The sequence below is a fragment of the Centroberyx gerrardi genome, chromosome 17 (genome assembly GCF_048128805.1).
Source record: "Centroberyx gerrardi isolate f3 chromosome 17, fCenGer3.hap1.cur.20231027, whole genome shotgun sequence".
Lineage (NCBI taxonomy): Eukaryota > Metazoa > Chordata > Actinopteri > Beryciformes > Berycidae > Centroberyx > Centroberyx gerrardi.
In genome coordinates, this window is record NC_136013.1 from 14859903 (window position 1) to 14882029 (window position 22127).

Genomic DNA, 22127 nt, shown 5'->3' on the forward strand with positions numbered 1-22127 from the left:
CACTGTAGTCCCCATAGGAATATTTTAGTGATTTTCGTTCGGGCACTAATGTGTCTCCTCATGTGTTATGGACCCGGGGAAAGTGTAAAGACCACTCCCCTCTTTGCTTTGTCGCTCGTACGATTTGTGAGTGAAGGATCCTTTGAAAAGGCGGGGTTTGCTGTGTTTACCGAAGGTTAAAACGGCTCCACTCGGCCTGTCCCGAGTTACAAAACATGCGCTCCCCAGCAGCCTCTGACCCGCCCCCGCGAAACCGAAACAGCAGATAGACGGATAGCGCAGAAAGCCTGGCTAGGAGCTGCCCTGGGAAGTCAAGGGTCCGCTGAAGTCAACGCGGAACAACGCCATTTCAACATTTCAACGCTATCCAAGGGAACTGCGCATTACAACCACAGGTATACGATTAGCAGCTGCTTTCACCTATACTGTATTTATTTCTTGTAAAAATAGCCATTCATTCCGGTCTTGGCGTAGCTAAACTGCTCATCCAGGCCTGGGAACGGCCCTCAAGACTTGAACGGAAAATGGGACGCCAGAGTGGGTCAGAGATTTCAGGAGAGAGGGAGGCTGGGTCACTAGCCAGGCGAGGCCCGTGGGGGCTGGTCTCCACGCCTCCCGACTGGCGTTGTGCGTGATTGAGAAACAAACTTATGTGTTCCTATTAAATATCCGCTAGTCACTTTTATCGCGGACTACTTTGTCTGTATCCTGTGTAATGATTGGATCGCCCAGCAACTTGCAGCTACGTTACCTAGGTTAGCTAACGTACTTGGCTAACGTTAACGTTAGCTCATTCACAGCAGCAGCCAGTGCTCAGTGAGCCGAACTTGAGCAATGATCAGCCCTTTCCCATATGGGTTCATGTCTGGTTATAGCACTACCAAAGCCACTGGGTTAGGCTCCGACTGTTAAAATTGACTATATTCCCTGCCGGTTATGGTCGTGGAGTCAGTCAATCCAAAGCTGAGTGAGCCTTGCCGTCGACATGTGTGCCACTCCTTGCATTTTCAAGGTTCATTTGATTCCTACATGTGAGACATAGTAAGTTAGCTTGCTAACGCTAACTAGTTAGATTTAGACGGTGCGGCTTTTCGTATGTTTGCTGGCTGTCTACCCCGAGCTCTAATTTATCTTGCTACCTGTCATTAGCCGGTATCTTGGTTAACTTGTCTGCACAAGGCCGACGATTAGACATGACATGGCATGCTGGAACATTCAGTACTCAGCCTTACTGAACTGGCCTCATTGCGTGGCCACTTGATGGACAAAACCCGATCTCAAAGACAAGCCGAGGTTTTGTATTCCTGATATCTAAATATGGATATGATTTTGTAAAAATACATTTGTGATTAAGGTGGTGACTAAAGGTGTGGAGGAGGAGCTCGTGCTGACTCAGAGTTAGGTAAACTAACTCAGTGTTATGCTAAATGAAGTGATATAGCAAAATGCAACCTTCAGCTTTTCTGGTGATCACCTGGAACCCCTCCAAGGACCAGTGGAAGTCTCTAGACCCCACTTTGAGAAACTTTGGTGTTGAGGCTGTTTGGATATTCCTGAGCTTGTGTGTCTCCTGGCTGGGTGTCAGTACTACGCTTCCTGTTGGCATCTGACTCATTAACATTTCTCCCTTAGGTGTATCTACAGATAAGCTCTTATCTAGCTCGTCTTGGATTTACTTTGTTCAACATGGACGATGACCTTCAATTTCCTGGTTATTTCTTTATCACAGCCTGACCAGGAAGAACAGTCCATTTCACTGGAATATTACCTGTGTGTTTAATATTGTCTGCCATAACTACATGCCTTATCATTTATTCTGGTACTTGCTGTTCAGTTTGAATAGTTGGCAGTGTACTGATGAAGGGGAATTATCAACTTGTTACCCCTACAGCTTAATTATACATTATACAGGTCCTCTTCCACCTGTGTCCTACTTAGTCCACAGTTTAACTGTCTGAAATTACTGAAGTTTCCTGGTTCAAAGATTGTGTCCAACATTTTTTGTTGTCAATTGGAAGCTGTTCAGTTGTTATTACCGGGGGATTGAGTTTTAATGGTTTGTCAGTGTGGCTTTAGTGGCTTTTATTTTCTTATGTAAGTGAAGAATTGTGCTTGCAAGTCTTTTATTTCAGAGGTATGGCACAGAGTGGTGGCTAGGTTTCTTTTATATCTTATCACCCTCTGACTCCAGAGAGGTGCATTGTGGGATACAAAACTCATTCATCCTTGATGTATGGCCAGCTCTTGTCTACACTGTTATCTACACTATCCTATCAGTGTCTGTCTTGGTTACATTGATTTACATGTTGCAAATTGCACTTGTAGTAGAGTAGCTGTAAGCTAAAGATAAACTGCTTCTGTGTTTTGTGGAACCACAGGTGTGTTGCTCAGTGAATTGTTATTATCCTAAAGAGGTAGACTGTGTGGAGAGTGCTGCATGGCCTGGTTTTCCAAGTCCTGTCTACTCTGCTTTTTGGGACTGATAGTTATCAGGAGTTCCCTCAATGTCTATCCCTGCCAAAGCAGGAGCTCTGGCCAGCCAAGTGGCTAGATTCCGGGGAGCCAATGGCCCGAGAGGGCTTTGTCCTCCAGGCTCATTTTGATGCTGGGACATTGCTCTGCTGAACAAGGAAACTCATGCACCTTCCACTCTGAGGCATGGGGTTGTAAAAAAGTAAGCAGGCTTCAAGGTTTACACTACTTGCTCCACCCATCCTGTATACGCCAAGACGCCCTCTTGCTTAAGTGTTGTTACTTCACAGCTTCAATTGTTCCGACCAGGGAGTTCCCTGAAAAATACGATAAATGTTCTGTGAAAATGAATGTGAAAATGAGTTGCCTCATATGGTGGTGAAAGGGTTATCAATTGTGCTTCTGTCTAAACCTTGTTTCCCAATGTACCCATGCTGTGTATGTATACATAATACATAGTTTCTTTGTGTCTTTGATCTTGTATTCTCAATGTAAAGACACCTGCAAAGTAGCCTAGCTGGTTCCTGTCCAGGTCTTGGACTAATCATTTCTCCCAGCCTCTTATGACCTTTTTAGGTCTTTGCATGCCGCTCATTACCCTTAATGTGTTGTTTCGTTACTGACATTTGGCTGGCCAATATAGATGACACACCCTCTAATGAGGTCAGAGATAAGATTACTTTATACAACACAGACAAGCAGTGAATCTAATTTAACAAGAAAAATGTAACAACTCAAAATGGGGAAAATCTAGTTGTTGTTTTTTTTTATAGTTATTTTATGGGGTCTTAACTTTGTGTTATGGTTCCACAATGTCTGTCACTATCTAAGCAAACAGTTGTTCCTCACAATGGAAGCATAGGCTATATTTGTTATGAGTTTGCCCCAATTCAACCTGCAGTCTATGGAGAGGAATGCATGCTCTTTGACACAGATGCCTTACCAGGGCCTCTGAGGAATTGCAGTGGGGATTGAATGTATAAGGAAAACATTGTCCATCAACCATAAGAACAACACATCAAATGTATTTTGACTTTGTCAGAGCTCTTCAAAAATGTTACATAAAGTTCTTTTATACCCTGCTGAGAGGAAAAGGTTGGCGTTTGAAGAGGGGCTGCGTTTCTTAGAATGAGGAACAAGTAGGCAAAGTTGTGAGACCTATCACAGACCTAGTTGATTTGTGTGTGTGTGTGTGTGTGTCAGGCAAGAAGTAATGAGAGGTGTCATAGGCGGTAGTGAAATGGAGTGGACCTTACACTGTAAGTCTGTCAGTCCTAAGGAAGCCCTGCAGCGGAAAGTTATTCTTAAATGTATTATCATGGGTAATCTGCTTAATCCAAATTACCTAAGAGGCCCGGTCTAGGAGAACTACACACAAAGCTGACTCCTATGCTATATTACTGCCACTAATCTTGGCTATAGAGCAGGAGCGTACAGCCCTTCAGGTCACCCACTGTCTGTGTCTCTATATTGTTGACAAACACAATGCTCAGTTGGTTTATTTTTGTAATGAGCCCATAAGTGTACACAAGATACTGTTGTGTGTGTGTGTGTGTGAGTTTGTAAGGCACACTCTCTGGGTGGTCCTGAGTCCAGCACTTGTAGAATCTGCTCAGTCCTGGCTGCTACTACAGCAGTAATATTTGAAAAGGTGTTTTGTTTTTTAACATATTTATTTAATCCTGATTATTGGTACTAATGTGATGCTGATGGTATTGCCATTGGCTGTGCTTCCTACAAAGTTGCACCGCCACCTTACCAGTTATCACAGTAGAAATGCCCTCTGGGGCATTATTAAATTTAATGAACAGATACCAACTCATCTGTATTGACTGGAAAAAAAATGTAAAAAAAAAATAGAAGAACAGAAAAAAGAGGACTAAGCAATATTGCTAACTAGCTCCATGCTTACCCCAAGAGTTAGCATAGTAGTTAATTGTATTTTTGATAAAGTATGGCTAGCTGTGCTTTTTGGAAATTTTCAGCACAGTTGGAGCATGTCTTGACTAGTCAGAAACTGTGCATTACCTTGTATGCATATGCATGAATAATTGTGTTACTATGACAAGTGAGCATTCTTCATACAAGTAGCCTAGTCATTGTGCAAGCATTTCCTCTGTGTAATTTTTTGCCAAGAAATGACAAATCACAAAAGACTGCCTGTGCTCATATTGTTAATTGTGGCTTGTGGTGAGCTATAAGGCATTTTATGTCTCAAATGATTACTTTGTCTCCATTGACTCCACCCCCAATTGATTCTTACCACATAGCCCTGAGGGGACTACACAGAGTCTCTAAGGATATCTTGGGCAGAGGCTAAACTGTCCCAGGGCCTCTTTACTCCATAAACTGTCAGGGCCTGCGATGGAAGGAGAGCCTTTTCTCCCTCGGCTCTAAGCAGGCAGGGGCCAAACTGCAGCCGCAGCAGACCTCAGTGGGTGACATTACACGTGGGTGTATTTTTGCCCCTTGCAAAGCCTTCCTGTTTTGAGTTTAGAATGTCATCATGTCATCCTTCAGAGGGTTGAAGGAGGGAAGTGACTACTGAGACAGTGAGCCAAACTGGGATTTCCTTTAGCCTAGTTGTCTCTTTACTGTTGGTGACCTATTTTGTACTCTTTTTGAAGCCATGAATGAAATCAGTGGCCTTAACTCACCTGTATTAAGCTTTTGCCAATCCATGTTGTCAGAGGAGGTATCTCCTTCTCTCTGCCCTGTGTAAAGAGGGTATTAGGCTGTGTAGCGGTGGAAGTGTTGTCTAATAGGATCATATCACTAAAAGAGGACGGGGAGAGTGAGAGGACATGCAGCCCTCCTGATGTACTAATCCTTCCTCCCTCTTTCATCTCACACTCACACCAGTTCACACGCCACAGACTGGCTTCTGTGGCTGGTTGTAGTGGTTGACCTGTCAATTTATTATTCTGAGAGGAGCTCAGTAGCATGCAGCAGGTATACTGTAGGATTTGATATGAGTAGCAAGCTGGTATTTGGGTGGCACAGAGTAGTGGCTTGGTTTAAAAAAAAAAGAAAAGAAAAATCTATTACCATAACGTCAAATGCAATGTATGAAGAATATGAGGTACATAGCATGATGTGAATTGTATCAGGCCTGCTTTTTAACCTTCCAAGTTGAATGTGTGGTGAGAAAGTGACCTAACCTCAACCTTTTTTTTGCCTCTTTCTGTAGAATGGCGGTGGATATCTACGACTCTCAGTACCTGCTCATCCTGGCCCCCTCCCTGGTCATCGCCCTCATGTTCCTCTTCTTCTGGCTCTTCATGAAGGAGACCTCCTACGATGAGGTGCTGGCCAGGCAGAAACGCGACCTCAAGCTGCCACCATCTAAACCGGACACCCGCAAGAAGAATGAAAAGAAGAAGAGCAAGAAGAAGGAGAGTGCCAGCGTAGGAGGTGGTGGAGGTGGCGGGGGCGGAGGCGAGTCAGAAGAGGATCTGCGGGAGTTTGATGTGGCTGATGCTGCCAGCAGCTCCACTCCAGAGGTAGAGGAGGAGCCTGCACCTATGGCTCCACCAACTCCTACTCCCCCTGTGCCTGTGGCAGTGTCAACAGAGGCTCCCACTGGTCTGAGGGAGAGGAAGAAGAAGGAGAAAAAGGCTGCCAAGGCTGCTGCTGCAGCAGCCACTCCCCCTCCTGAGGAGCCAGAAGTGAACGGCTCAAAGCCGGCCAGCCGCAAGGCAGAACCACCGCTGGCTGTGAGCAAACAGCCCAGCCCACCCTCTCCCCAGACTGACATCCAGGCCCAGACCCAGGCTCCTCTTCAGGCCCAGACACCTCCCCCGATCTCTGGGAAGAAGAAGGAGAAGAAGAAGCAAAAAGCCGAGGCTGGTGAGTAGCCAAGAATGCAGTACAAAGCTCAAAGTGGGTGTGTCAAGCACACTTTGTTCCTGTCGGGAAATATGGAATTGGCTAACTAGCGCCTTCCTTCATTACTTCCTATACATCTGTCATTCTGAAGCAAATAAGGCTTTTCAAATTTCAGTGGACATTGCTAGATAAATGGGAGGGAAGGAGTTTGCCATACTAGCTAGTAGCCACAACATCAAATTACCCCCACACAAGTAATGCCACACAGTCATGGGATATAGCCTAATGGCTGTAATTCTGTATGAATATAATTTTTCAGCAATCTTAAGGTAGCATAGCCAAGATTGACAGTGCTCTCCCTTTCTCCCTGTCCAGTGGATGACCAGCAGCCAGAGGCTAAAGTAGAGCAGGCTCCAGCTCCAGTCAAGAAGGAGGCTCCCTTGATTGCTGAAACCAAAGCTCTGGATGGCGCTGCCCCAACTACTACCAGTGGCAAGAAGAAGAACCACTCCAAGAAGCAGAAGACTGAGCCTGGTAAGGATGATACCCTGACCCTGCATACTAAATTATATCTGAATTTCTTGGAACTAAACATATCAGGACAAAATGATCAAGCTGGAGCCTGCCCCTGTCACCTTGTAATCAACCCACTTCTCTCAAATCCAGTAGATGAGTCCCATCTTCTGGCTGACTCCGCAGCTTCTGCCAACCACCAGGCAGCCCATAACGATGATGTGCCGTTCAAGGGCAGTGGCAAGAAACAGAAGAATGAGACCGACAAAGGTAAGAGAGAATATAAATCTGTTCCACTCTTACCTTTTTGGTTCTTTTTTGCTATCCCATATCCACTGTCCAGACATATAATATCTTGCTTGATTCCATCCCCTATCTGTGTTTTAACAGAGAACACTGAGGTGAAGCTGAAGGAGCTGCTGTCTGGTCTGGCTAGTCTGGCTCTGTCAGAGGCGGAGGCTGTCAGTGTGATGGCCCTCCTCCGAGAGAAGAGCCCTAATGCCCTGGACGCCTGGCACAAGGTGAGGGAGTAATGAGAATTAAGTCTGAATTCTGTGTACTTGAGTAGCGGCGTTGAGCGCTATAACTGAATGCGTTTGGCAGGAGAACTGGTATTTGTAGTTTTACTCCCTGTGTCTGTTTATTAATGTTATCTGTCTCACCACCAGTCTACAGCTAGAGCGGACCCAGCAGCCCAGGAAAGAGAGCGTCTCCTCACAACTCTGCAGGAGGAGGCTTCCATCGCCAAGGACAAAGTCAAGCAGCTCAGCCAGGTCTAGTTGTCCTGCCTATTGAATGAAATAAGATGATTCATCTCCTCTAAATGCCTTACTCATCGTTCCCTTGGACTCCGTTGGTGAGATGCTTCATGTGCCCTCGTGTCTCTGTGTTGCAGGAGCTTCAAGTTGAGAAGCAAAAGACGGGCCGGGCGGAGGGCATGATGAGAGAGCAGCGTGCAGCCATGGAGAAGGAGCTGGGGGGCATGCAGGCCAAAGCACAGGGCAGTTACCAGGAGCTTCAGACCATGCAGATAAAGGTGAGCGTTTCATCGGGTTCCTGTGTATGTCTGGAAATCAGTGTTTGCTTCCAAGTCTTGAAATATGTAGGAAAATCCAGAAAAAGTACGGGTGGTGGGGGGAGGGGGGGTCTGGGAAAAGTATGGAATTTGAAAAATGGGGAGGAACCCTGTTTTAACTCTTAGTGGCGTCTGTCTCAAGGCTACATGGGGAGGTGATGGAGTCTGAATCCCACTGTCTGTCATGTGTAGTTCCAGCAGGTGAGGGAGCAGCTGGAGAGCCAGATCACCCGTCTGCAGCAGGAGAACGGCATCCTGAGGGACGCAGTCAGCTCTGCCACCAACCAGATGGAGAGCAAGTCAGTACCGCCTAGATACGACCCTATAGCCCATGCTCTCCAGAGCTTCAAAAATGTCCCTTGTCTGCTCAGCTTACTGAAACACTCATAGCTAGTCACGCTATTCATGTTAGATTTCCAACTCATCTTCTGTGCCACTTACACACCACTTCTCTCTTTATCCTTTTATTTCTCCTGCCATTGTTGCTCATGTTTAGTAGAGTTCTGTAGTAGTCAGTCATCCAGGAGATTTACTTGTTCATATCTGAAATGGATCAAAAGTCTGAGCCACAATATAAATATGAAACATGCATAATCACTACAATTATGAATTTTGATAATTAACCATTTCAAATGGCTCATTGTATCCCCATCAGTATACCAGTTGGACCATAAATCTGACATTGGGATAAAAACAAAGCTCAACCTGTAGTGTTATTTGAGGTGTTTAGTTGAATACCTTTTGGTATCTGTGTGTGCGTTGCTTGACAGGAATTCAGCCGAGCTGAACAAGCTGCGTTCTGAGTACGCCGGTCTGATGAAAGAGCTGGCAGAGAACAACAGCAAGCTCCAGCAGGAGGAGCACCAGAGGAAGTCACTGGAGGTCAGCTACAAGCAGAACGTGTCCCAGCTGGAGGTACGCTAATCCAGATGCACAATGGCATTTTACGTGTTTATTTGTCCTGCGCTTCAGTAGGCTGACATGGAACAGAAATGATCTGAGATTAACAAAACTTGGGCAGGCCAGACAGCCTTAACGCTAGTTAACAGGCGTGGCTCTCTTAACAGGAAAATGGGAGGGGGCGGGGGGTGGGGATGCAGTGGAAGTCCTGGGGAGGGGTGTGGGGGAATAGAACCTGGAAGTGGAGGATTGTGTGGAAGTGGAGGATTGTGTTAGCCCCGGAAGCTGGGATGTTTGAGGCTTTGTGCTGGGTATAAACAACACATTCCTGCTCGACACCCAGGTCAGCCTTTCCTGTCTTTTTATTGACCATAATCAAAGATGGAAATTTAACTCGCTGCCTTGCCGCAGATGAGTAGCCTTTTGAGTGTTGTGAATAGGAGAGAACCTGAGCAGATGAGTTTTTCATGCTGAAAACTGGTCTTGATTGCACTTTGTTTCCCAGATTTGTCAATTACAATGTGTATGACATGTCAGACCAAACCTGAGTTTAGAGTATCCATTCATTTATTTTGTCTGCCCCCAAGTTGCATTTCAGTTTTTCAAGAAGGAATAGGCTATAGGATTAGTGTTAGTTAGTGGATTAGTGATGGAAAAAAAAAATCAGAAACTTAAGGGACTTTTATCCAAATTTAAGTCTCATCACTGACCATAACAATACAGTAATGTCGATGGTGAGAGGGCAGCAGCAAAAAATGGTTGGATGTCTTATGTGATCTTGTATAGCACACCTGGTACAGCATGGCCATAACGCTGCCAAGGTTAGGGGTTTGATTCCCTCTCTGGCCACCCATGCTAAAATTATAAGCACACATGGGACAATAAGATGTGTTGGATAAAAGTGTCGACCAAATTGCATATATCTCTGGATCACCAGGCTCAACTGCAGGATGCTAAGCGACGCTGGGAGGAGCTCCAGAATTACCTCCACAATGTCAACGCTGAGAGGGAGAAGCTTCAAGCTGCCAAACAAGGTGATAAAACCGATATCACCCTAGGAATGCCAAGATTTTTTTTTTTTAAATTGTTACTCTTGCAACATTAAAGTATAGGGCCAGGTTACATTGAGCAAGTGAATGACTCGTGTGTGTGTGTGTGTGTGGGCGCAGAGCTCCAGAGCCAGCTGCTGGCAGTGGAGACGGAGATGAACAACAAGAACAAGGAGATCCAGACCCTCCACAGCAGCCTGACTGAAGCCATAGTCTCCAAGGAGCGGGTGGAGCAGAAGGTGATGCAGCTGCTGGAGGCGTCCCAACACAGTATGCCTGACGACTCGCTGCAGGCCCAGGTCCAGGTGAGACACCCCAGCCTCACATACACCATATAGAGCAGGAGTGGCCAATCGTGCCATGGAGTGCCGACAGTGCGCAGGTTTTCATTCAAACCACAAACGACACCAGGTGATGTCACTGATTAGTTCCTCCTCTCAGGTGGAGGTATGCTAAGATGTGAAATCCCTGTTGTAGTCTTTGGTTGGAATGAGAACTTGCATATTCTTGGCCCTCCATGACACATAATTGCCTTTACGTGCACTGGGGCCTCATTCACAAGGATTTTAAGTTTATTTTTTGTTCCTTTTTTATCCTTTTTTATATTCCTTCACTCGTTAATAAGAGCAGCAATAGTGTCTAGCCATAGCCTATCAACAAATGAGATTCCAAATAGGATGCTATCATGGTCATCACAATGTGAAGGACACCATTTTAATGTACGTCTTTCTATCTCGCAAATAACTGCATTGATTTATCCAAAGAAGCCCAAATATTCCTTGTTTCAACCAGTGGAAAAACTATAGTAGAAGTAAAATGGAACTGTTTTCCCTATATTGAATCACACTGTTTCATATTGCATCACATTGCACCGCATCATATTATATTGAGACAGAGCAGAATTGAATAATATTGAATTGTTGCCTGCCTAAAATGTATCTTAGGTGCACCGAGCCATTGATTCTGTATTGAGATCCATAGCGACTCAGAAGGAGTTATACACACCTCTAGTATGCACTAATAAAGTCTGTTTTTGACAGGAACTGTTGAATGAAAACAAAGCCCTTCAGGTCCAGAGTGACACTCTGCAAGTCCAGAATGAGAGCCTGCAGGCCCAGATCTCTTCACAGGTATATGGGTCAACCTCAATTATCCGTGATTAATGAGCAGTGTTTGACTCCAATCTATATAGGGGTGGGTGTGTGTGTTTGTGTGTGTATGTAGGCTAATGAGGTATTTCTTTCTTCCTCATTCAGGCCACCCATGTCTCCCACTTTGAGGAGCTGCAGAAACTGTAAGAATGACTTTCTACCTTTTGAACATACTGATTGTATCTATTGGTGATATTGTTCTCATGGCTGTTTGGCTGGTGGCCATTTTAGTGTGCACTCCCAACTCTTCTTCTGTTGTGTCCAGGTTGGCGGAGAAGGAGTTGCAGAGGAAGAGTCTGGAGGACTCTCTAAATGCTGAGAGGAGCAGTGGGGCCAGTAGAGAAACTAACATGCAGGTATAGTGACAGCAGCACCCCGTTTACAGCTCCTCATACTAACACTGCATTGGTTCATTAGTCAGCAGGAATGTGTTGAACATGTTGGAGGCCTCACACGGCACTGAGGGGAAATATTGATTGAAGGCCATGTACACCACCCTGTCAGAAAGAGGGCATTTTGCTACACATTTACAAATGTTTTAGGTTGGATTTGAAATGGCTCTAATTCTTTTCATGGTTTACAGACCTAGGAGAGAGTTGCCTTGCAGTTTCATTGTTCAGACTATTACACAGTCTGTCAGATCACGTAGTCTCTTAGCATAATAGGCGTTGACTCTCTTTTCCTGTCTCTGTCTTCTCTCCTCCCCAGGCCATACACAATGAGAACATGTCACTGAAGGCAAAGCTTCAGAATCTGCAGGCTCAGATTTCTGAACAGGTCAGCTGTGTAACTTGATTGTCTTTCTAAAACAAAGGCTTGTGTGTGTGTGTGTGTGTGTGTGTGTGTGTTCCTCTGTTTGACACACCCTCTTTCTTTCTGCCTTTGACTCTCCCCATGCAGAATGCCTCGCAGCTGGCTTTGGACCAGATCCAGAAGAGGTGTGTGAGAACAGAAAAATTCTTAAAGAAAATTCTGGTTGCATTGGCTAGTTAGGGTTGTTGTACCTCCCCAATTATTCAGACCATAATGTTGTATATGTCAATCACAGCAGGACCCTATTACAGCCCATTACCCACATTGGTTCCTTGAGTGCAATTACCACTCTCTTACCACAATTTCACGAACTCATGCAATAAAGTGATGAGGCTGCCCTAATCACTGTGTCTCTGCCATGTCTCCTACTCACAGTGTCCAGGAGAGGGAGGAGAACATCAAGACGGTGGAGGACCTGCTGAAGACGGGGTTGATCGAGGTGGCCAACAAGGAGGAGGAGCTCAAGGTCTGTCTGTCTGCTCTTGGGCCGTATTCATAAAGCTTCCTAGTACCAAGAGTTGGTCCTTGTGGTGAAATCCTAAGAAAATTCTTAGAATTATAATATTTTCTAAGAATTTCCCCTTAAAAATTAGATTAAATCTTAGCAAAGATGAAAGCTATTCATTAAGCACCTTAGCCCTTAAGAGAGCTCCTAAGGTGAAAAACTGTTAAGAGTAGGGAGGAGGACTTTTATGAAGCTTAGGATTTTCTTGAGCAGAAGACAAAATGGCTGCAAAAGGTAGAGGCGGGAGAATGCACTACAGATTAGATTGTGCAGGGATGATATTTGTGGTTGATCTTGGTTCTTGTCCATTCCTTGCTCAGAGGTGGTCTGAGAACTTTCCTAAATCACTCCTAAGCTGGGAGTCCTTGCTAGCAATTTTTAGGCTAAGTTAAGGGAGTAGAGTATTGTCAGAATGTTTGTGAGTACAGCCCCTGGTTTAGAACGGGGCAGCCAAGGGTAGCGAAGGCTCGAGAAACAACTCGAACAAACATGCACCGTCATGCATACGCATAATACCTGCACTTCACTGACATCAGCTTCCCTTAAGTGACACTGCAGTTCACTGCCTGCCTTGTAATCACTATTCCTAATGGGCAAAAAGTCTAAGTAATTGCCTTCTCTGCTGCAGGCTGTAAGAGAAGAGAATGAGGCACTAAAACAAGAAATGGAGGCCTTGAAGCGTCAGACAGCAGAACAAGTGAGTTGACTTAAAATCTGTAACGACTATAAAATGGAAGTACCATGTGTTTTCACTCTATTCTGTATTTATTGGTTTGTTTTTCTGTTTTCTTCCAATCACAGGCATCATCAGAGTCAATAGTGGAAGAATTGCAGAGCCAGTAAGTTCAAATCGGGTAATGTTGGGAACTAGGGATAAGCTAGGTACAAGGTAGTGGGTGTAATTCAACTAAACATCTGTGATGGGAGGTTCCCACATAATACCCCAGTGACAGACCAGATTCACACAGTCAACACTGCAATATTTAGATTAGGTGGCTGGTGAACGTTGCTGCCTGTCTGTTGGGCCTGTGGATGTATGATTGCTTAGCCTGATGTCCCATATAGACACCATTTGTGGCTTAGTACATCATTCTTTTGACATCTGATTTAGGCTTCTGTATAAATGCTCACGTTGGATTATGGCACATAGGATTGTAACATCAAATCCTGTGTATTCGTAAATGTCCTCTGATAAAATGAAGTTCATCCTATTAAAATGTGAGCAGTTTGTGTTTTTTGCATTCTTTACTTTAGACAGTTGTGTGTGATGAACTCTTATGTCACTTGTGCTTTCTAGGATCCAAGAGAAGGATGTGAAGCTAAAATCAACAGAGGAGAGTCTACAGGCAGCACAAGACAGTAGTTCTGCCAGTGAGAAGACTATTGAGGTGTGGACTTCTATTCATAGTATTCCCATGATGTCACATGCATTTCCTACCAATATGGTGCTTTACCATATACACCGCTCATTGGCTGTAGCTGTCATTTGATTATAATCACCTATTAATTTATTACAATCACCTGTTATTTTCCTACCAAGATGGCCGTGTGGTGATGTAACAGAATACTATGAATAACCTATTTCTCTATTGGTTTACTCTATATCCTTGAATCATTAGGTTTGCAGATTTCAGGTGCCCAGAATAGTCCTATTGTTTTTTTTACTTACTGTACTATATGTTGTCCCACAGATTTGTTGTGTTGTCCTAGTTTGAGCTCTGTCTGAAGCAGTTTGTTGTCTTGCAGGCTCTGGAGCAGCAGTTGGTTGCCCTGCAGGCAGAGACGGAGCAGCTGAGACAGAAGGAGACGCCGGAGGAGCAGACCAATTCTGGTGCCCAGCTCCAAGAGCTCCAGGCTCAGTAAGTTGACCACACACATCACCGTGCACCTCTAGTCTCCCTGCATAGCCCTGACAAATCAGAGCCATAATCAGGACCTCTGGCCCACAGGCTAGCTTTTAAGGACCAGGAGATCCAGATGCTGCAGGTTGAGCTGGAGACGAGGACTAAGGAGGTGAGCGAGAAGGTGGAGCAGCTACAGCAGCAGGTGAGGAAGGACCTCAAAATGAAATGAATCACTGATCAAAGTCTCACATTCACCTCCCTAGTTCAGATTGTTTTGTGTATTTTTTTGTTTTAATTTTTTTTCAATGTAGTCTTTATGGTTTTTTCCCCCCGCCCTAAATAGCAGTCCCACACAGAAGTGCCAAGCCCGGAGCTGCTTACAGCGTGAGTGCTGCGTAATTTCATGACACGATATGCCACATTCTGAATATTTTTCACAATATAACTTTACCACATGTGGTGATAATGTTCATAATTGGCCATGTTCTTGTCCCCCAGGTTGTCAGATAAGGAGAAGCAGGTATCTGATCTACAGGGTGAGCTGGCTGAGCTGAGGGACTCCCTGGAGCTTCACAGGAAGAAGAACAACGTAGGTTTCCTGCAGCGCTGACCTGACCTGACCTATAATACCTGCAACTGCTCCGGTCTAGCCCCGAGAGACCCCGTCCCCCTTGTGTGGTCCCCCAACACACTCCTCTCACCGTGGAGTCGCACTCTGCATACATCCATATTCCTCGTTGACCACTGCTACCTAGCCTCACCAAGAAATAAGCTTCCTCAGCTAAGGTTGCGTTTGCAAGATGATTATACACATCAGCACAGATGTCTATTTTGATTTGGATTGCTTTGGCTGAGCGTTGCATAACAGGGTTCCAGCCTACTCTTGTTATGCTTGCCGTTGGCCATGACTGTGTATCAGCAAGCTTGTCTGTGCTTGTGGGTGATTCAGAGCATTAGTAACTCGCCTACCTTTTATTTTTGAGAGGGAGACATATTTTGTTCAGAAAGCATATTTATGTTGGCCATTTATTTGGAATTTTGTTTATCTACGTCTCTAGACAGTCTTTAACCTTTATTTTGAACAGTAAGTATTTATGAGAAAAGATTCTGTACAAACTGTGCATACTGTGCATGTTACCTTTTCATTCACAAGAGGTGGGTGATTGGGAATATTAAGGCTATTTGTTAATATGTATTTCTAGCAGAGAGGTGTAGTTGGCGACCCATGCAGTCTCTGACTAGAACATGCTAACCTGAACTTGCACCTGCATCGGAGCACGGGTGAAGAGCAGAGTGCAGTGATTTAAATGAGAAATACTTTATGAGATTTCTCTGTCATCCCTAGCAGTCTGTATTTAAGGGTCACTGAATGCATTTTCCCTGAGGCTGAACTGAAAGTAGTATCTCTCTGGAACTGACCAAAACAGGAGCTTCGGGAGAAAAACTGGAGTGCTATGGAGGCTCTGTCAGCCACCGAGTCCATGCTGCAGGGGAAACTCGGCAAGGCCGTCAAGGTTCGACACCCCACTTCCAGTCTGCTTCACTCTAGTTCCAATCTGATACATTCCCCCAAATGCTGTTGTTGCCATAATTGACCCAGTGAGATTTCTCTTGCACCATCATCCATAACAACGCTGCATACTCATTTACCTCATTTCTCTCCCCTTCCTTGTGTTGTTTGGCCTCAAGTTTAAATTGGCTGTGTGCTGAGCTGTTGAACTCCGCTACTCCCCTCAGGAGAATTTAACACCGCAACTTTACAATTACTGATTTCTTTAGTGGATGTGTCTACTTAAAGCTCTGTAACATCAAAGATTTCTCCTTGCCCAAAGCTCGGATGCTGATGCTTGGAAATGAGTGTGCAGTGACCTAGAAATGATTTCACTAGATTTCATTAGACTGAGAATCATGGTGATCATTCTGCAGCTTCCTGTCCCTTGTTGTCATGTGACTCTCATTTCCGGCATGCGTTCCATTCTGCTTTGTGATGTCCATACTGTCAATATCACCCGTTAATCAGTCTACCAATAATTGTGTTTTATTCATTTTAATTTGAATGAAATTCAGTACTTTTTAAAGGAAATTTGATTGTGCAAACCTTTTAATGAACATGTAACATTGTCAGTATCAATTTCTCAATGCTCTGTACTCCATACGCTAAGCAAAATCTATATTGCTATCTAGTTACAGGCCCATTAACTTAGACGTAGAGTAGGCTACCAGATAGCTGTACTATAAACAGTTGTGATGACGTGTGTATTTTTGCCCCCTCCCCATATCCCCTGCAGCAGGGTAGGGTACATGCTGAACCATCAGCGCAGCAGCTGCTCTCAGCCGTCTGAGTACAGTAGAAAGCACCTTCTCAGAGCTGAGCCAGGGAGTTCCTTGGCACCTGTTATGTACCGTCAGAAAAGTGCACACTGGTTGTATACAGCCCAACACTTGTCTCAGAGCTCCCTTCTGACATGGTGCGTTAATGTGAATAGCGGTGAATGTGCCAGCTGGCTAGTGCTTTGCAAGCATTCTCCCATCAGGCCTCAGAGCGACAGTACATGATGTTGGCCTATCGTGGGAGGACTGATCGCTACCATTTTACTTAAGAGAGTTTCAGCGTGCTTTGTGCAGTTTGTGAAAGCGGATCGGTACGCTTTTAGGCTTTCTGAGGTGGTTCCAGGAGAACTGGAGCATGTGAGCTGCTCTGAATCTGAGGTTGGTAGCCCTTGGCTTACGTCAGGTGGCTCATGGTGTAGGTGTGGCCTGTTGAGAGATGCTGAGGATGGTATATAGGGTATTTGGGAGTGAGAAAGCATTTATCCTAAAGCCCTAATGCTATCATTTAAGAGATGCTCTATTAATTATTCCTATCCCATTGATTGGAGTGGGTGACTTGATGATATCCAGTTTAAAATGGGATAATTGAGCGTAGAGAGAGGGAGAGCGAGATTCTGGTCATGTCTGCTCAGATGACCACTGCACGTTGTCCTCGAATGACTGTGAACCATTTGTACGGTCAGTGTTCAATCTCCTCTACTCTCCTTTTTTTACCCACTCTGCCCCCTCCCATCACCTCGCAGGAAAACCAGACGACACTGGAGTCGTCCCAGGCTGAGTGTCGAGATGTTCTGCACAGACTTCTGCCCCATGTGCCTCTACCCAATGAGCAGGTATGGCTAATATTGGGTTATCACCTTCAAGCAAATAGTACTCGAGTCTTACAAGCGATACCCTCATTACTCCTTCCCTCTGGCGCTGCTCTTGTCTCTGTTTCACTGATGTGTCTCTTCACCTTTCCTGTCTACCAGAACCATCAGGAGTGGCTGCACAGGTTTGAGACGGCAGTAGCACAGTCCAGTTCCACCCCTGCATCAGGGGACTCTGAGGTAATTAAAGTGGAAACTGAGCATCATTCCTCTGCTACTGAGATTTAGGGTGAAGGTAGCCTCACTATGGATTTACCACAGATACTTCTCTCTTACCAGGGACTGGCCGAGAAGCTGAAGGAGTCCGAGGAAACCCAAAGGATTCTGCAGAAAGACTGTGAGACGTACAAGAAGGTTTTGGCAGAGACGGTGAGATAAAGTTTTTGTGTTAAGTTCGTGGTGGGCTGGTGGAAATGTTTGTGTAACTAAGCTGTCATACCTGCCGTGTCCACAGGAGGGCATCCTGCAGCGCCTCCAGAGCAGCGTGGAGCAGGAGGAGTCTCGCTGGAGGGTGAAGCTGGACGTATCGCAGGGAGAGCTGAAAGAGGTATGCATTCAGGTTTAGCTGGAAACAACTCCCACGCTGAATACCAAATCACTGTAGTTATATATAACATTGCACCTTGTGCCCTTCTCATTGCATCATTCTTCTTTGTCCTGTCCTAGATGAACCTGAAAGTCACAGCACTGGAGCAGGAGATTGAGAGACTAAGTGATGGAGCAGAGCTGGAAAATGTCAGTGTTCTTGAAACGCACTAATTACACTCGCATATCTTGACTTGATTTAGTAGTATTATTATTAGTAGTAGTATTATTACAGCTAGACCTTGTTTTTGTTTTCAACTGGAGCATGTGTTTGTCTCAGTAGTATGCATCCGTGAATCTCTGTTGTGTTCCGTAGTTGAGAAGAGACAAGCAGCACTTGGAGTCTGAGTTGGAGAGGGCAGAGCGTGAGAGCGCCACCTATGTGACAGAAGTCAGAGAGGTGAGCAGAAACGGGACGTCCTCACTGGTCATGTCATACTGTTCATCTTCCTATGGCATAGGGACGAGCTCTGTTTTGTGGGTGTCGGTTATATGTTTATGTGATGGTGTGTGTTTCTATGTTGGTGGTTATGACATGCTCTACATTGTTTAGTTGGGGCATATGCAGTTCACGCAACAAACATTGAATATTTCAGTATTGTTGAATTGATGGAGTGCACAGGCTTCATATAGTCAGCTCTAGCTTTAACTTGGGTATAGCACTTACCAGACTAACAGACCAGACTTTGCCTCTGGTAATTGACGGACTATCATATACACAACAGGATCATTCAGTATTTAGTGCTTTATCCATCATCACATGGCTCTGCTGAATAGTGAGAGCATTCACTTTTTGTAGATGCCTTATGGCAAGATCAGAGCTAGACTAGCTCTTATCTCACTGCTTAAATGGCAGTAATTGCTGTAGGCTATACGCACATCCTTAGTAGCCCGACTTAGTACCCCAGTCTCTCTGATTCATTTGAGTAGAGCTTTCCTGGACCCAGTCCCACAGACACCCATTAAACACATCATCTCAAACTTCATTTCAGCTCAAAGATCTGTTGACTGAATTGCAGAGCAAACTTGATGGCTCTTATACAGAGGCTGTCAGGCAGAATGAGGAGCTGAATTTGGTAAGCGTTGCTCATCCTCTAGCTAGAGCTCCTTTTTAAACCTATCCCTACTGCACCCAGCAATGTTTCTACACTGGCTGCCACAGGACAGGGTTCTCCATGTTCTACAGGATGGTAGGTCATCATCCACAACCTCAGTGACTGTGCTTACTCAACACAATGCATTTTCTTTGCACCATTCAGGATATTCACTTGGCTTTCAGGAGCTGTGAATGTTTAGTTTAGTTTAGGTTATTGAGTTTATTTATATCAGGGACCATGTACAAAATACATTAATCTCAAACAAAGAGAGAAGATGCTTTGTACCAGATTTAGCTGCTAGCTAATTTCCATCTGTAGTCCCTGGGCAGGTGAACAGAAACAATAAAACACAGAGCAAAACCTATCATCTCCACTACAAATGGACCAACAACCTATTGACATCCACACAGGCATATGCGTGCGTGCACACACACACACACACAATAGCACATTTCATAGGAATAAATACAAAGTAGAATACAAATATCAAAGTGTTACATGCATATATACAAAGATATAAAAACAGGTCGTCAAAATGTCAAATTAATGCTGACAAGACTGGTTACTTAAAATCCATTTTTTAACTTCACGGGAGAAAATATGGAAATCTGTGCAGGTTTTCAGATTGACAGGGAGCTTATTCCATTCTTTAATGGCTTTAAAAGAAAAAGCAGATTGTGCAAAGGCAGAGCCTCGTTTAGGGGTCACCAGCCACCTTGTGACACAATGTGAATTTGTAGACCGTATCAAGAATCAGAGGTTGTGAATGATGATCCACCTTTACACTTAGTGATACTTAAAAACTTAAAAGACTAACTGTTCCTGCTCTACACTGTCACTCTGGTTCAGTTCACTCTGCCATCATCACGCTTTCTAACAAATGGCTTACTAGTCGACTTACTGCTGCTCCTGCAAAGGTCAAACATATGCTCCGTGTTGCCCGCCATCTGGAATCATTTTACTCCACACCTTGAACTGCACACTATCATTCCATCTTCAGCCATCACCCAGACCTTGTCTGTCATCTGTCTGTCTGTCCCAGTGTCTTTGTCTTGCCATCTATATTGTCTGAATATTTTTCAGTGGTCTTCATGAAGTCTTAGCCGTCAGTAGTTAATGCAGCATTATGTTTCTGGGTTCATGGTGTGTTAGAGTAAGGTTGACATTACAAAGTCGTGCTTTGATGTTTGTTTTAGTACCATGCTGTGCCACGCTAGTTGTCAAGCAAAACCAGTTTGTCCTTTTAATGTATGAAGTGTTGGCAGGAGGCTTTTGGTAAACGCTCTGGGTGTGCATGCAAATGCACAATTAAAGAAGGGATTCACAGGTGTCAGCAGGCAGTAGGAAGCTGTCATGTGCCTTAGAACTTGTGCTGAGTGTCTTGTTTTGATTCCAGCTGAAAACCCAGCTCACTAAGACTCTGTCCAAGCTGGAGACGGAGGAGAGCGAGAGGCAAAAGGTGGCTGGTGACCTCTATAAGGTAAGACTGCTCACATGTACCCATCTCGGCGTAGCAGTGCCTCACATGTACAGGACATTGTTGATAATGGTGCCAGACTCACGCCAGTTTGTTTACAATCAACTGATGGTGTCCTTTCTGACCCTAAACCCAGGCCCAGCAGTCTCTTGATCTCATCCAGGAAGAGCTCTCCAAGGAGACTGGCAACGCTGATCTGATAGAGAATAGCAGTCTCTCGTCACAGACGGTAAGAGTCACAGGCAGTTTGGGGCTATATATATTTGCATGTATGGTATTTAGTTGGTAACATTTGGTGTTTTGAAATTGGGTCTAAACCAGCCATTCTTTCTCGCACAGGAGGAGATTGACAGGAAGGAGAAAATGACTGCAGGGCTGAACCAAACAGTCAGGGAACTGCAGCAGCTGCTACAAGCCGTCAACCGGCAACTCACCAAGGGACAGGAGGGGGTAAGGCCTTCTGATGTGCTGTTTCTACCTCCAACAACATAACATTGTAGAACTGACAAAAATGTATTTGTATGTGCATCTTAGAGGGGGAAACGGTGAAGGGTCCTAATTTGTGCTTTCTTCCAGGAGGCTGACAAAGATTTGCCTGAAGTATAGGAGAGGAGGATCGACCCCCACGCAGCCACCCCGACCTCACTACAGAGACCACCCCTGACCTTTGGTCTCACACTACCACCATCGCACCATGCTGTCACACCCAACCGCCCCCTCGTTTCCAACCTCCGTCACCTGTACTGTAGGCAGCCTCCAGCTGACTCTGGCTCAAGCTCTGGCAAAACACTCCCAGACTCCATGCTGGCCACCAAGAGAGCAGGCAGGGGCTACTGTTAATTCCAAACACTCCAGACACCGTACCAGATCTTACACTACTGCACTCCCACCACATTCCTCTTCTACAGCAGCATCGCCAGTTTGTAAACATAAAAACAACATCCAGCATAATTCAGAGTGCGTGTGGCAACCATTCCTCTGTTTTGAACACCCGTATTTTTCAATGAAATCCTTTTGAATACAGCAGTAGTTTTTCTCGTTATTTCTTTGTCAAAAGGGCAGTGATATGAATTTTCCGACTTGACTAAACAAACTTTGGGTTTTCAGTCCTTTTTTTTTTCTTTTCTTTTTTTCTTTCTTAACTTAAAGATTAAGTATTGTTTAAATGTACCAGTTAGGACCTGCTGAACTACACTATGTTGTTGAACTGTTTGCCTCCTGACCAGAAAACTCTGTCACATCCTGTGCATCATTGTGCATTCATGAATTCATAGCTCCATGCATACCTTGGCTCAGTATTGGGTGGGAGCAGGGGGAACAAAAGGGGTCTCGGCATGTCAGAAGGGTCACTGTGTAACTGTAACCATGGAGATGCATGGATGTATGCGTGTCTATACTGCAGCTCCAAAGAGAGGGAGTCTGTGACCCTGGCTGTGGGAGGAGAAGGCCAGGTCAACAGTGTAGAGGTTTTTAATCCTACTGCAAACTACTCTAGGAATAAGCGTCCCATATCATCTGTAATCAACACTTGCTATATTGTTGCTAAGCTCATTAACACTGAAGATTTTGTTCTTTTTGTAACAGGTGACGTTAATAAAAGGGATGCTTGATAAATCTG

General features: G+C 44.8%; 1 protein-coding gene across 4 annotated transcripts; it reads left to right on the forward strand.

Annotated features, from left to right (window-relative positions):
- Window positions 1–284: 284 nt before the first annotated feature.
- Window positions 285–22127, forward strand: ktn1 (kinectin 1). 4 transcript variants are annotated; one of them, XM_078289386.1, is made up of 36 exons: window positions 285–395; window positions 5663–6321; window positions 6676–6834; window positions 6967–7083; window positions 7204–7334; window positions 7482–7586; window positions 7709–7849; window positions 8081–8187; window positions 8659–8803; window positions 9726–9822; window positions 9958–10142; window positions 10878–10967; window positions 11094–11131; window positions 11254–11344; window positions 11697–11765; window positions 11889–11926; window positions 12177–12267; window positions 12935–13003; window positions 13108–13145; window positions 13604–13694; window positions 14053–14165; window positions 14256–14352; window positions 14494–14534; window positions 14649–14739; window positions 15578–15664; window positions 17225–17314; window positions 17453–17530; window positions 17630–17719; window positions 17805–17897; window positions 18017–18085; window positions 18252–18335; window positions 18928–19011; window positions 20429–20512; window positions 20646–20738; window positions 20849–20959; window positions 21086–22127. In XM_078289386.1, exons 2-36 carry the CDS (start codon window positions 5664–5666, stop codon window positions 21113–21115), a joined length of 3795 nt encoding a protein of 1264 aa, XP_078145512.1. In that variant the 5' UTR covers window positions 285–395; window position 5663; the 3' UTR covers window positions 21116–22127. The 4 variants fall into 4 exon arrangements, with proteins under 4 accessions (XP_078145512.1, XP_078145513.1, XP_078145514.1 ...); XM_078289387.1 differs by having other exon boundaries at window positions 6970–7083; XM_078289388.1 differs by lacking the exon at window positions 18928–19011.

Bases quoted from the DNA above. Each gene is read 5' to 3' on its own strand.
- ktn1 (XM_078289386.1), top strand. From the start codon at position 5,664: ATGGCGGTGGATATCTACGACTCTCAGTACCTGCTCATCCTGGCCCCC. The intron at 10,968-11,093 runs GTATATGGGTCA...TTCCTCATTCAG, and splicing joins AGGCCCAGATCTCTTCACAG to GCCACCCATGTCTCCCACTT. The intron at 14,353-14,493 runs GTGAGGAAGGAC...CGCCCTAAATAG, and splicing joins TGGAGCAGCTACAGCAGCAG to CAGTCCCACACAGAAGTGCC.